Source organism: Sinocyclocheilus rhinocerous, unplaced genomic scaffold, assembly GCF_001515625.1.
Source record: "Sinocyclocheilus rhinocerous isolate Xijiao unplaced genomic scaffold, SAMN03320098_v1.1 scaffold495, whole genome shotgun sequence".
In the NCBI taxonomy this organism is placed as follows: domain Eukaryota; kingdom Metazoa; phylum Chordata; class Actinopteri; order Cypriniformes; family Cyprinidae; genus Sinocyclocheilus; species Sinocyclocheilus rhinocerous.
The window spans coordinates 813,298-827,294 of NW_015629560.1; the positions used below are offsets into that span (position 1 = coordinate 813,298).

Genomic DNA, 13,997 nt, shown 5'->3' on the forward strand with positions numbered 1-13,997 from the left:
TAATAAAGTGAAACCTTAGTAAGTTTTGTATATGACATAAATCATAGACAAAAACCCATTCCATTCTTTGATCAAAATCACACACGCACACACAGGCCAAGTGTTTCAGAAAATATTTTTAAATAATTATCAGAAATAACAAACAATAGTCACTCTATTACGAAAGGTACTCTTAAAGTTGTATAATATTAATACATATTAACAACATTTTGAAAAACATACAACATTTTATACATTGGGAATTAAATAGCCCTTTGGTGAAAACTATTGTATTTATATTTAGGGCCAGCAGCATAGATAATAATGCTTCTTTGGTTTAATTTCGACACTTTATAGACCGGAGTCTAAAGTGTGGGAAATTCGGTCATTTTCACTTACAAAACAATAATACAAAGCACCAACATTCACTCATATCGTGATGAACGTCTGTCTCGGTTCCTGTTGACTGGCCCTTTCAGAGCAAAGTCTTTGTCCTTACACAGTGCACACTTTTATTTTTGCCAAAGTTGAAATATTATAGTAATATATATCATAATGGGATGGCTTTCAGATCAGTATTATTTGAAAAACACTTACTGAACGTGATTATTTTATTATCACCACTAGAGGTCAGTATGTCAATTTAATGCTGAAGTCACAGAGAAGCTTCAGAACGTCAACAGAAAATACTATGTACTAAAAATCTTCTAAGACGGTTTTCACATTAGTAAATTGTAATATAGTCATAGCATAGCAGTAATATAGAATCTAAAGAGATGATATTTGGCATTTTGTTCTGTGCTTCCTTTTAGATTTATGACCAGATACACAATGGCTTTGTAAATGTATTGATTAATGAAATGCACCAGTTTTACTTCAGTGGATTTTAATAAATAAAAGGGGAAGACTTGGCAGCTAAACCAGTACTATCACTAATATTACTTTATGACTTTCACTACTACTATTATAAAACAATATAATAATAATAATATAATAACATAAGTCCCTAGGGGTTTATTCAGTCTTGGATTTTAGGTTTGGTCTTCGGTTGTTTTTCTTCTGTAGAGAGCTGCACAACAGGAGTTTCCTGTATAGATGACTGGAAGGCCCCCCGTGTGCTGACAGAAGCCCCATCACCATATCAACTCTGCATCTGGGATGGTGGGGTGCAGAGCAGTGGCAGTACCCATAAGTGAATGATGACGGTGAGGGTCGCACAGAAGGGGGCAGATGCGCGCGATTGGCTGGCATCACGGCGAGACAGCATTTACCTACGGGGAGGCTGACACCTGTAAGAGAGCACAAATTAATACAAGTGTGCCGCTTATGCTCAGAGAACAATGCACTCTTTGTACTCTGTGTCCTTTAAGTACATCAAAAACCTCTGCTCTTATCAAAATGTCACTGAAATGTTGAGACTTCATTACAGCTTTGTTTCAGAACCTAGAGGGACGAGGTTCCTCATGAGGTTATATATGAACTAACTGGTTTTAATTGCAAAAGTTTATATGACTGAATCAACCAGACTAGTTTACACCAGTGGTTCTTAACTCATTAGTGGACATCATTAAACTTCTAAAGGGGCCTCAAGATGACTTGAAATTATTTAAAATAAAGTCAAAACAAACATTAGGATTATAGCTAAAATGACTAAAGATATTTCTTATTTTACCCTCTCTTAGTTTCTTAAAGTTTTGGAACTCACAATAAAATTGTGACTAGACTTGGAAAAGTCATCTAAATTGATAAAATATTATAAAACTATTTTTAAACATTTTATGCATATACTTTCTTTTTCTAACTATGCTAAGCTAATATTTTATTACGTGTTGTGAGATGTGTACATCACAGAGAACTAGAAGCCTTTAAATATTGCTCTGGACAATTAAGAATTTTTAAGGGTCAGGTCAAGTAGAGGTTCATTTTTACTAAAAAAATAAATAAATAAAATAAAATCGGTAACACTTTAGTTTAGGGACCAATTCTCACTATTAACTAGTTGCTTATTAGCATGCATATTACTAGGATATCGGCTGTTTATTAGTGCTTATAATTTAAGCACAAATTCTGCATGACCATATTCTACATCCTACATAATAAATAACTTAAGAACTACCTTATTAAGCAGTAATTAGGAGTTTATTGAGGCAAAAGTCGTAGTTAATAGTTAATTAATAGTGAGAACTGGACCTTAAAATAAAGTGTGACCAAAAAAATGAATCAAATATGGCAGATGCTGATAACAAATATTTTTAGATTTCATTCTGTACAGGAAAGTTTAGTTAAAAATGAGTTCAGTCCTCTTAAAAATAAACTGTTACTTAATTTCTGAGTGTATTTTGTGCTTATCTATGCGTATTAGAGTATTGAATTGTTAGCTTAGCAACATGCTAATGTAAAACCATCAATATTTAACTTACGTGTCACAATCTTTCACTCTCTTTTTCTCCTTCCTTTTTCTCCCTCTGTTTCTGGGTTTCAATCTACAACAAAATGAATCATCATTGTAATTTCAATTTGTTTGTCTACTAAAGTGTAACTGCGTCAGAGTAGTAACTTGTTACCTGTCTTGTTTCTTTGTAGGTTTTCTTAGTCTTGGCATCACAATGTAAGAGAAAGCAGAGAGAAAAGCGGAGAGATTATTACGAACACATTTTTCGTACTTGATACAAATTTTCAATTCAACATTTATGTTCAATATTCATATCTACAATATCAATACAAAGCTGTGTCACAATGCAAAACATGTGGTTGCATGAACAAAATTGATCTCTTCCTTACCTACATTCACAGGCTTTGTGCTCCACAAAGGTCATCTCCACATATTCCTGGCCCTGCTCCGCTGGCTTAATCTTTAATAACTGAAAAAGTCATAATATTAATATCTATAGCGACCATGTGCCTGACACAGACAAAACAAAGTCTCCTACATAGATATTACTTTAGTGAAAAAGCATCCAAAGTGAAAGTCCAAACAGTCGATATATAAAAGTATGAGCTAGTATTCATAATTACTGGTACCATCTTTTGTGCTACTTTTGAAACAGTAAATATTGTTGGCCTTGACGAATGAAAAATCCTTACTTGCATGGTAGTGTTAGAAGTAAGTGTAGGGTGACACTCCAGATTCTCATCTCCACAGCAACCAGCGCAGCGGACCAATGGCACGCAGGCAGGGCTGAAAATGTGCTCCACCTCCCCAGGGTACTCCTGAACCACTTCCACTAGCTTCTCTATAGTGCGGCAGAAGCTTTTCCCCCAAACCTCTTGAAACAGCATCACTGCAACACAGCAAGAGAAATACAAGGCTTTGACCTTTACAAGTGTGCATGAATATACAAGAAGAAATTACTGAGCATTTGGAAGCAATCACTGAGCAAACTATGAACTGATTAGTGAGTGTGAGGTCTATCAAAATGCTAGTAACTCATTTGAGATGAGATTACTATATCTATATGCTACATGATCCACATTCAACAATAATTCTGTTATGACAATTCTTGGAGAGTTTAACATGGTACTATACTTGGCAATGTTAAGGTGTCTGGTCTTGGCGGAATAGATCTGCTACGCGGCTTGCTACTTGCTACTGCCAATACATCCACAGCATGCTGCTGTGAGCATGTAAGAAATACTGCTGCTGCACATATAATATAAAAAATAACCCCCATTTATAGCATACATGAAATCACTCTGTAGCAGATCTACACAGGTGGAGCTGGGGGAGGTGGAGGGTTTCTGAAGCTGAGCAGCAATCTCATTGGCTGCTGATGTGAAAGAAACCAATCAGCTGTGCCATGTGAATAATCATGTGATTATATCACACTGGGTTAGAATCGGGCCTCTGCCATCCAGAGTTTCATGACAGAAATTTGTATTAAATGTGCCTCATTAGACTCATAGTTCTCATTAGAATCATACCTATAGTTACTAAAAGTCCAAACCTCATAATCAAAACATTTTTGTCCTTATTTCTCAAGGCAAATGTATGTATGATCCATATTTACCTATGCAGAAATGTACAAATAATATAGATTTTCTTTACATAGTTTGATTTCTGAAATCTCTGGGAAAATGCAACAAGAAAAACCTCTGCAGTGCGTGTGTGCATATCCTGTTTTTCATTTATCAGGATTTCACACACACACAAAAAAAACCGTCCTATGCATGGGATCTTGCAGAGAATGGTTTTATTACCAATTTTGGCTTCTTATTGCCATATTACTCTTATTATTGAATAAGTGTAAGTTTCTCATTTACGTTTGAAATAGAGACTATAAATATTTATCTGGCAGCATGTTTGTTTCAAAAATAGCCAAAAGAGCTCTGCTTAATAAATAACACATGGCAAGTAAAATGACTTTGTAGGTTTTAATATAATGTACAGTCTCTTTTGTACAGTTCCTGCTGTAAAATATCCATTTCTCATGTGTGTCTGATCCTCATAACAAGACAAAAAAAAAAAAAAAGTAAAACAGAGAAAACATTTATCAGGATTTCACACACACACAAAAAAAACCATCCTATGCATGGGATCTTGCAGAGAATGGTTCTTTATTACCAATTTTGGCTTCTTATTGCCATATTACTCTTATTATTGAATAAGTGTAAGTTTCTCATTTACGTTTGAAATAGAGACTATAAATATTTATCTGGCAGCATGTTTGTTTCAAAAATAGCCAAAAGAGCTCTGCTTAATAAATAACACATGGCAAGTAAAATGACTTTGTAGGTTTTAATATAATGTACAGTCTCTTTTGTACAGTTCCTGCTGTAAAATATCCATTTCTCATGTGTGTCTGATCCTCATAACAAGACAAAAAAAAAAAAAAAAGTAAACAGAGAAAAATAGATGGAAAAAAAACTCATAGTTGAGTCGTAGTTGCTCTAAACTTTGCAAACACACTGATGTATATAAGACTGCATTTGTTATGTTTTAGGTCATGAGGTCATTCTCTTACCTTTAGCAGTGTTGTTTACGTTTACTAAGGAAGAACTCTGCAAAAAAGAGTGTAAAAAGAGACAGATTATAATATAGTCTCAATAAAAGTATAAACAAAGGCCATGATAAATAAAAAATGTATATTATTATTATTATTATTAGTAGTAGTATTGTTATTATTATTATTAATAAGCCTAAAGAAAAGTAATTGTTATTTTAATAAATAAGAAGAAAATTAAGAAGCAGCAGGAAATTGACAACAGAAGGTTGGTGATACACGAGTACCAGTGGCATCTTCAACCAAGAACATTATATAGTTAAATTTGACCTAATTTAAACAAATTAAATGGTATTTGTGGTAAGTAAATAAATACACTATAGTTTAGAAACATAGACCTTGCACATTTGACATGTATAAACAAAGGCCATGATAAATAAAAAATGTATATTATTATTATTAGTAGTAGTAGTATTGTTATTATTATTATTAATAAGCCTAAAGAAAAGTAATTGTTATTTTAATAATAATAAGAAAATTAAGAAGCAGCAGGAAATTGACAACAGAAGGTTGGTGATACACGAGTACCAGTGGCATCTTCAACCAAGAACATTATATAGTTAAATTTGACCTAATTTAAACAAATTAAATGGTATTTGTGGTAAGTAAATAAATACACTATATTTAGAAACCATAGACCTTGCACATTTGAAAAAAGAGTGTAAAAAGAGACAGATTATAATATAGTCTCAATAAAAGTATAAACAAAGGCCATGATAAATAAAAAATGTATATTATTATTATTATTATTAGTAGTAGTATTGTTATTATTATTATTAATAAGCCTAAAGAAAAGTAATTGTTATTTTAATAATAATAAGAAAATTAAGAAGCAGCAGGAAATTGACAACAGAAGGTTGGTGATACATGAGTACCAGTGGCATCTTCAACCAAGAACATTATATAGTTAAATTTGACCTAATTTAAACAAATTAATGGTATTTGTGGTAAGTAAATAAATACACTATAGTTTAGAAACATAGACCTTGCACATTTGACATCATTATTTCTGACGTCTGGAGAACATTGCATTTTTCATCAAATTGCCCAAAACAGTTTAATCTTAATACACTCTTAAAGCTGTGTTTTTTTGTTTGTTTTCCCACAGTCCCATCAAACAGTCCCACCTTTTTTGTCATCAAAAAGGATCATATATCACTTCTTCAACAACCAAGTATCTCTTGGTTGGGAAACACTGACTTAAATAACAGGGCCTTTAAGCAACAGCACTCACTAGTGGCAAGAAACAATAATGCATGTTTCCCGTGCTGTTATAGGACATCTACTCTGAAAATCTCTCTTTCACATGTGCCAGGACAAGAATCTGAGCCCTATCATATTCCCGTTTGTGTGTGTCTGTTAAAGTTCAAAATCTCCTTCCTGTAGTATAACATTTAGCTATTTTCCCATTGTCCATCTCCCTCTGTGGTTATTTTCAAAAATGTAGAAATCAGTGTGGTTTTAATTCAGCGCCTTAAGGGAAACTGCATTCAATACTTTTGGATGGGCGATACATCCACCAAACTCTCCATCCCGAGGAAATATAAAAGTGTTTGTGAATTAAATGAATCAAATAAATCTCTAAACCTTTGCTCTGCAATATATTATGTTATATTGTATTGCACTATACTACAGATAATGCTACAGGCTCTTTGCAGAACTTTGTAGTCAATAAATTATAGCCTATATAAATTAGAAAAACTAGGGTCATGATTAGGCAATAAAAATGATCTGGGCTCGTCTCCATGTCCATTCTCCATCTTTACAGCCCCTTTCACACATTAAACCCAGTAAATTACTGAAAAAAAATGACCATATTGACTATTCCTAAATACACCACATATGCTGTATACACAATCAATAGTGTTCTTGTGTTTTACCATTATGAATTTAAAGGCCTAGGTCACAACTTTCATCCCCCATAGCAAGGCTAGTTTGTGAAAGTGGAAGGGAAATGCTGCAGAGTCAGTGTGGTCATTGTGTTGCAATTTTCATTCTGAAAAGAGGGAATTTACGAAGACATTTTCAGTAAAGAGAAAGTAATTCCATTAACCCCATGCTATATAACACAATTGGCAGTGCAGAACTTTCAACTTCTTGTTCCCTATTGAAAAAAAATGAAACAAGGCTAAGGGCCCATTCATACAGAACACATTTCTTTGATATTAAAACCGCAAGACGCAAGGCAATGGGATTAAAAACACATATAACACAGTTATAAAAGTTGAGCTTCCTTTAACTTGAGTGTGTGTTTTGGACATCCACAAATGCAGCGGTCAAACACTTCTATTATTGGATGAAACGTATTTTATAATTAACATTTCTCTTGACTGTGCCATATATAATGAATAATGCTAATAATGATTAATCCATAATATATAATGTTTTTCACTGAGCTTGTCACTGGGCATTCTAGAATTTTCTGCATAGGCTGCATATAGTCTTAAATATGCTTATAAGGCATAATAATTTTGCTGCGACTGGATTATGCCATCTAGGTAGGTAGCAGGTGTTCAGTGACAGTCAAGGATAAAGGTAGGCCTATTCACAGGAGGTTTCTACACTGCAGGACTTTCAGACATGAGAAGGCAGGCACTTGGCATCTCCATGCTCCTTTGGTCTTGCACAGAAGAGTAAGGTTCTCAAAAACTTGGCACATCAACTCAGCTATGTGAGGGACCTCACGTAGCACCTCTTTGTCCTTGTGTGTGCAACCAGATGGACTGTGTGAAAGTAAAGTACTCCTGAAGGTTCTATACGGGTCATAAATACTGAATAGGAATGTTGAGAGAACCTCCCTAATGCCACCACCAGGAACTTCTGTAAACAAGATCAATGCTTAAAGGTGCCGTGTGTGATTTTGACAGCATTAGCAACACCAAATGCTGGTGGTGTTTTTATGTCGGGCCACTCAGACTAATAAAATCAGAGAAAGATGGAAATTAAAATAAATTTCAATCTTGTTTTTCTTTCACAATGCTAATGAACACTGCAAATTGTAATGCTCTATGCCTACTTGAGTTCCCAGCATGCTGATTACTATTTTCTGTTCTATTGTATTATATTTATTGTCATCTCAGTGGTGATTTTTCACTGCTCATTTTAACTTGTCACCATTATTGTGGTAAGTGTTGACATCCATCTGTGTCTAATATTTTAATGGTTCCTCAGTGTCAGTGCCTTAGGCCAATGCTTAAACTGCCGACAGGACAGACTGCCCTGGAAAACACTGAGATCGATCTATCTATCTATCTACCTATCTACCTACCTGTCTGTCTGTCTGTCTATCTATCTATCTACCTGTCTATCTATGTCTGCTTTCTGTCACCTCCCTATCTGTCTGTCTGTCTGTCTGTCTGTCTGTCTATCTATCTATCTATCTATGTCTGCTTTCTGTCACCTCCCTATCTATCTATCTATCTATCTATCTATCTGTCTGTCTATCTATGTCTGCTTTGTCACCTATCTGTCTGTCTACCTATCTATCTATCTACCTGTGTCTATCTATCTATCTCTGTCTGCTTTCTGTCACCTCCCTATCTATCTATCCATCTATCTATCTGTCTGTCTATCTATCTATCTATCTATGTCTGCTTTCTGTCACCTATCTGTCTGTCTGTCTGTCTACCTGTCTATCTATCTATCTACCTACCTGTCTGTCTGTCTGTCTATCTATCTATGTCTGCTTTCTGTCACTTCCCTATCTATCTATCCATCTATCTATCGGTCTGCTGTCTGTCTGCCTGCCTGCCTGTCTGTCCGTCTGTCTATCTATCTATCTATCTATCTATCTCTGTCTGCTTTCTGTCACCTCCCTCCCTATCTATCTATCTATCTATCTATCTGTCTGTCTATCTGCCTATCTATCTATCTATCTATCTATCCATCCATCTATCTCTGTCTGCTTTCTGTCACCTCCCTATCTATCTATCCATCTGTCTGTCTGTCTGTCTATCTCTGTCTGCTGTCTGTCTGTCTGCCTGCCAGCCAAAATATGAGAGGTTGTTTGGGAAAATGTGCTGGCTCCAGTGATGGTTGATTATATTGAAATACCAGTGGTTGTGATGTGTGTTACTGACACTGCAAACCGTGTCAAGCGCTTTCAGAAATGAGTCATTTTTCCTCTTTACATGAATAATTTGACTATGGAATGGTTAAGGAAGTCAAAAGAAAAATTAAACAATTTCTTAATGTTAAAATGCAGTGACAACTATATATAAGCAATCAGTTCGATTTATAACTCATGCTATTGTTTTTTTTTTTCACGCCCAGCTGTAACTCAGAGAGATAACGCTTAGGTCAGCATGTCTACGAGAAAGACCTGTCTCTTAAATAATAATCCACAGTGACCTGAAGTCATGCAGAAAGAGTATCCTTCCATCCTGTCTTTTCCAATTGATACAGCAGTGTGGGAGAGGGCTGGCCTGCTTCAACAGGAAGAGTCTGAGTAAACTGAAAAAGAGACTTCAAGCAGACATAAAGTCTATGGGAACTTTTACTTCAACATCACAAATTAGAACAAAAAAATGCACGCCTTTATTGGCAAAACTAAGTGTGACAGGGTGGATCACTGGAATATTTCAATGATGCGTAATAACCACGAGCTCCTTTATATTTAATAATGAGAACAGAATCCTGTTATCATGGTTTCATGCAGGCTGTTGCTTGAGGTTACATTAATTCATACTTCTATGAGCACACAATAAAAGGCACATTCAAAATAAATAAACAATAAAAAAGCATTCTCCAGAAGAATTTCTGCTATTTTCACAAATAACTAGGCTACCCAACGAAAACACAGCATGTTTAATAGTGCTTCTTTACTGGCCCAGTGCAAATCTGTCAAATCGCAGCCACGCATTACTCCAACAAACAGCCAGCAAACATTTTTTCTCCAACAGAAACATTTCACATTCAATTGCTATCCAGCTTTTGCAACACATTTGTGAGTTACATAATACAAAATGTACAAAACAATAAGATTTAGAGGAAATTTTGTTCTTGGATTTTTGTTTTGTTTTTACACTTGCAGATCTGTTCTAATATCCTGGCTAATATATTATTACTGCTATTAATATTATGGTACTTTATTGAAATTATTAAAGCAATAATCATATAATCTCCCTACCCATGGTAAAATCATTATAACGCACAAAAGTCAAGTGACTGCTTTTGAATAAATCAGGAACAACGATGCGAAAAAGACACGAATGTTCAATAAGAATTTTTTCATTAACGATAACTGAAATGAAAATGTATTGTGCAAAGGAATGCTTCATTATCAACAACGATTTCACATTTTTTTTCAATTTTTTTCACAAAGTGCTCAGATTATTATTATTCAGATTCCAGTGAGTAAAATCCTGGAGGACAACACAAACAATATTGTCTTGGTTAAAAATATCTCCACATAAACTCCCTTGAAATTGGCCAACCATGGATAATTGTGCTCCTTATTACAGTAAGTCCTGTTGTGGCTATGTAAATGGAAGCAAATTGCCTCCAGATGAGAGATTAAAGCCTACAGAGTGGATGACAGTCCCCTGAGTGCCACTGAAGGAAGGACAGATCCATTTTTTCCTGATTGTGATTGCGCCACGTCCCCTGGGCCATAACCAGGCCTGTACAGGAAAGAGCCAAGGTCCTGTCACCACAACAACTCACGCTGACTGAGACGTCTGGAAGCGCATGCGTGTTAATTAATGCATGTGCAGATGAAGGTATATACAGTATGGTGGGGTGGAGAGGCTGCAGCATGAGGGTTTCGTAGTTTATCCACATAGTAGAAGTTGCTCCGTTCATAAAACTGTCCTATAGAGAATTCAAGCTAACAAGCCTGATATTTCCATATAAAATATTTTCTACATGAGTTAAATTAATGCACTGTATTAATTAATGTACTAAATCTTGTGATACTTGCACTGATACAAAACTCATTGGTCAGTGTGTTAAAAAGAAATGTGAAATGCCTAAAAAATTGTGTAATGTGTAACAACTGAGCTCTAAAATGTTAACTATGTACAGTACATATAATAAAATGGAGAAAAATATGAATGAGAATAGTTTGAAAATTAACAAAATACATCAATTTGCAAGCTAATAATTTCCATATACAGTAACATGAAAAGTGGAGCTATTTTACCAATTTATTTAAGATATTTAAACATTAACTTGCATTATATTACTTTATTACTACATTACTATAGGAAACAAAGGATAATGTTACTATAATGCATTAATATAATTATGATTGACATTATTAATTATACATTTTTTTGTTTTGAGGGCTTTTACTATTCTTAAAATAAATTATTTTACTTTATTTACTATTTTAAATGTCAAATTATTAAATTATAAATAATCTATTTATTTTTAATTTTCAATTCTATTATTTAATAAGGTCATTTAATATTATGTACTTTAAATTAACAAAGTCGATTAATAAATTAAAATACCAATATACTTCATGGTCACAGCACTTCTTATATTAAACAATAAATACATAAAAAAAATGTTGAAAAAAGAAATGGTAGAATATAAAATCACAAATACAAATATCTTATCCCCCGGTTTCACAGACAAGGTTTAAACCTAATCCCAGACTAAAATCTAATTCTGAGCTGTTTCAACTGAAAGAAACTTGCTCTGACTGATCTTAAAATATATCAGTGCCTTTATTTGGTCTCAAAATGCACACCAGTAATGTTTTTTCTAAGGCACGTTTATAAAAATGACTTAAATGTGCTAATTGAACTATGGCCTAATCCTGGCGTAGTCTAGGCCCTGTCTGTGAAACCAGGCCTATATCTGTGTAGTTTGTTTTCTTTTTTACCTAGTAGCATCTTAAAGGGATAGTTCTCCCAAAAATTCTGTCATCATTTACTCACCCTCATGTTGACTCAAACCTGTATGAGTTTCTCTCTTCAGTTGAGCACAAAAGAATATATTTTAAAGAATGTTGGTAACCAAAAACTGATGGTAGCCATTTACTTCCACAGTAAAAAAATACTATGGAAGTCAGTGGGGACCATCAAATGTTTGGTTACACACACTCTTCAAAATTTATTTTGTGTTTAGCAGAAGAAAAATTCATACAGGTTTGGATTAACATGAGGTTGAGTAAATGATGACAATTAAAATTTTTGGGTGAACTATCCCTTTAAATGAACTATCCCTTTAAATTCTTCCTCATGCCTAAATTCGATTTGGCGGGAAACTTTTGGGAGGTGTAACTGGGTGCATGTTGACTCATGTTTGTGTTGGTTTTACAGACACAAAAGGGTGATGCCTGTGGAGATGAGCGGACATGTTTGTTGTAGTACATAAGTGGAGTGTCCTTTTGAACCAGCTGGAAAGGACAACAATACTTGCACACAGTTGCACACATTACAACACAGAAATGCAATATGCACTGAATGTGCTGTCACTAGAAACATTACTCTGTGGCTGGCAGATCATGAACAGGTGTGGTTAGGATTTTCTTCTACACTTTAAAGAAGGAACACTTCGTACTCATCATCACATAATCTGAAGTGCTGGAAGCTTGAGCAGGATCAGTTAACGGTGGCGACTCAGGTGTTTACTTTGCCACCAAGTCCGTCAATGGAGCTTGAATAAATAGCTGCCACTCCACGTTATGGAGGCAGAGGAAGATCGAGCAGACACAGATGGTCAGCCTCAAGTATTATTTTGCTGTAAGTGTTGACGGAGAGGAAGCACCTGCACTGAATGTTGTCCCGGGCCGAGCCTCAGTGCACATAACAGACACGCGTGCTGTTGCTCCTGTCACTCTTTCTGGCCTCTCTTCCTTTATTTGGCGGGTTTTTCCCGACTTGTTTCTTCAGCTTTTTTCTCTGCCGTATGTCTTTACGGTATACTTCTCTGTGCTGTCTGAATCACATCCTCTTTTCTTTTCATCATGATTCTTTTATTGTCCGAGACAATTCTGGAGGATTTGCAGTGATCTTGCCTTTCAAATGTTTGATCTCGACCTTCTCTTTTCTTAGACAGACCTCATGTACCTCAGACCCATACAGTGTTTCACTTACAAGTATGTATTATAAAATCTAAATCTTATTTATTACTTAACTGTTTTCAATTTTAATATATTTTAAAATGTAATCAATTCCTTTGATAGCAAAGCTGAATTTTCAGCATCATTATTCCAGTCTTTGAGTATCACATGATCCTTCAGAAATGATTATAATATGCTGATTTGGTACAATCAATCAAACTAAACTAAACTAAACTAAACATCACTGTGTTGCTCAGAGACGCCACAGCAGAATTGTTGTGCTTTTAGGTAATATTTCCGTTGGCAAAATTGAACAAAACACACAATATTGTGTTAAAATTTTGCACAATATTAAATTCTTATTTACTGAACTGTTGGATAAAATCACATTTGCACTCGTGTTCTTCCTTGTGACAAAAACAGCACTCGTGTGATAGCCTATTGCTCTTGCTGCTGGTGTGATATCGCTTATCACATGATATAAATATGAGACAAAACTCATACAGGGGCATTTTTTGCACCAATATCTTGAATTTTTAGGGCATAACTGCATTTCTGTCATGACAACTCTCGGAGGGATTGGCATGGTAATGAACATGACAATGTTAATGTATTTTGTCTTGGCGGTATAGATCTGCTACGCTGCTGCGGCAGAGCAAGTACCGAGACTTGCTACTGCCAATACATCCACAACATTCTGCTGTGAGCATGTAAAAAATACTGCTGCTGCACATATAACACATATGAATAACCCCCATATAGCATACATAAATCACCCCGTAGCAGATCTATACAGGTGGAGCTGGGGAAGGTGAAGGGTTTCTGAAGTGCGCTGCCAACTGCTACAGAAAACAAAAGCCAGGTATTTGAATATTGAAGAACGAGCTCATTGGCTACCGATACAGGAGAGAACCAATCAGCTGCCAATGTGACAATGATGTCACCAGGTCAGATTGAGCTAGACCTATCGGACTGCGCCATCTAGAGTTTCATGCCAGAACTCT

General features: G+C 35.1%; 1 protein-coding gene across 1 annotated transcript in view; it reads right to left on the reverse strand.

Annotated features, from left to right (window-relative positions):
• Nucleotides 1-185: 185 nt before the first annotated feature.
• LOC107739261 (placenta growth factor-like) overlaps nt 186-13,997 on the reverse strand; it is a 30,694-nt gene continuing 16,882 nt past the window's right edge. The window contains exons 2-7 of the mRNA XM_016551295.1: nt 4,941-4,977; nt 3,064-3,260; nt 2,761-2,840; nt 2,544-2,573; nt 2,400-2,462; nt 186-1,268 (exon numbers count right to left, since the gene is read on the reverse strand). Coding sequence (XP_016406781.1) covers nt 1,247-1,268; nt 2,400-2,462; nt 2,544-2,573; nt 2,761-2,840; nt 3,064-3,260; nt 4,941-4,977 — 429 coding nt within the window. The 3' untranslated portion in view covers nt 186-1,246. The remainder of the gene's footprint in view (nt 1,269-2,399; nt 2,463-2,543; nt 2,574-2,760; nt 2,841-3,063; nt 3,261-4,940; nt 4,978-13,997) is intronic.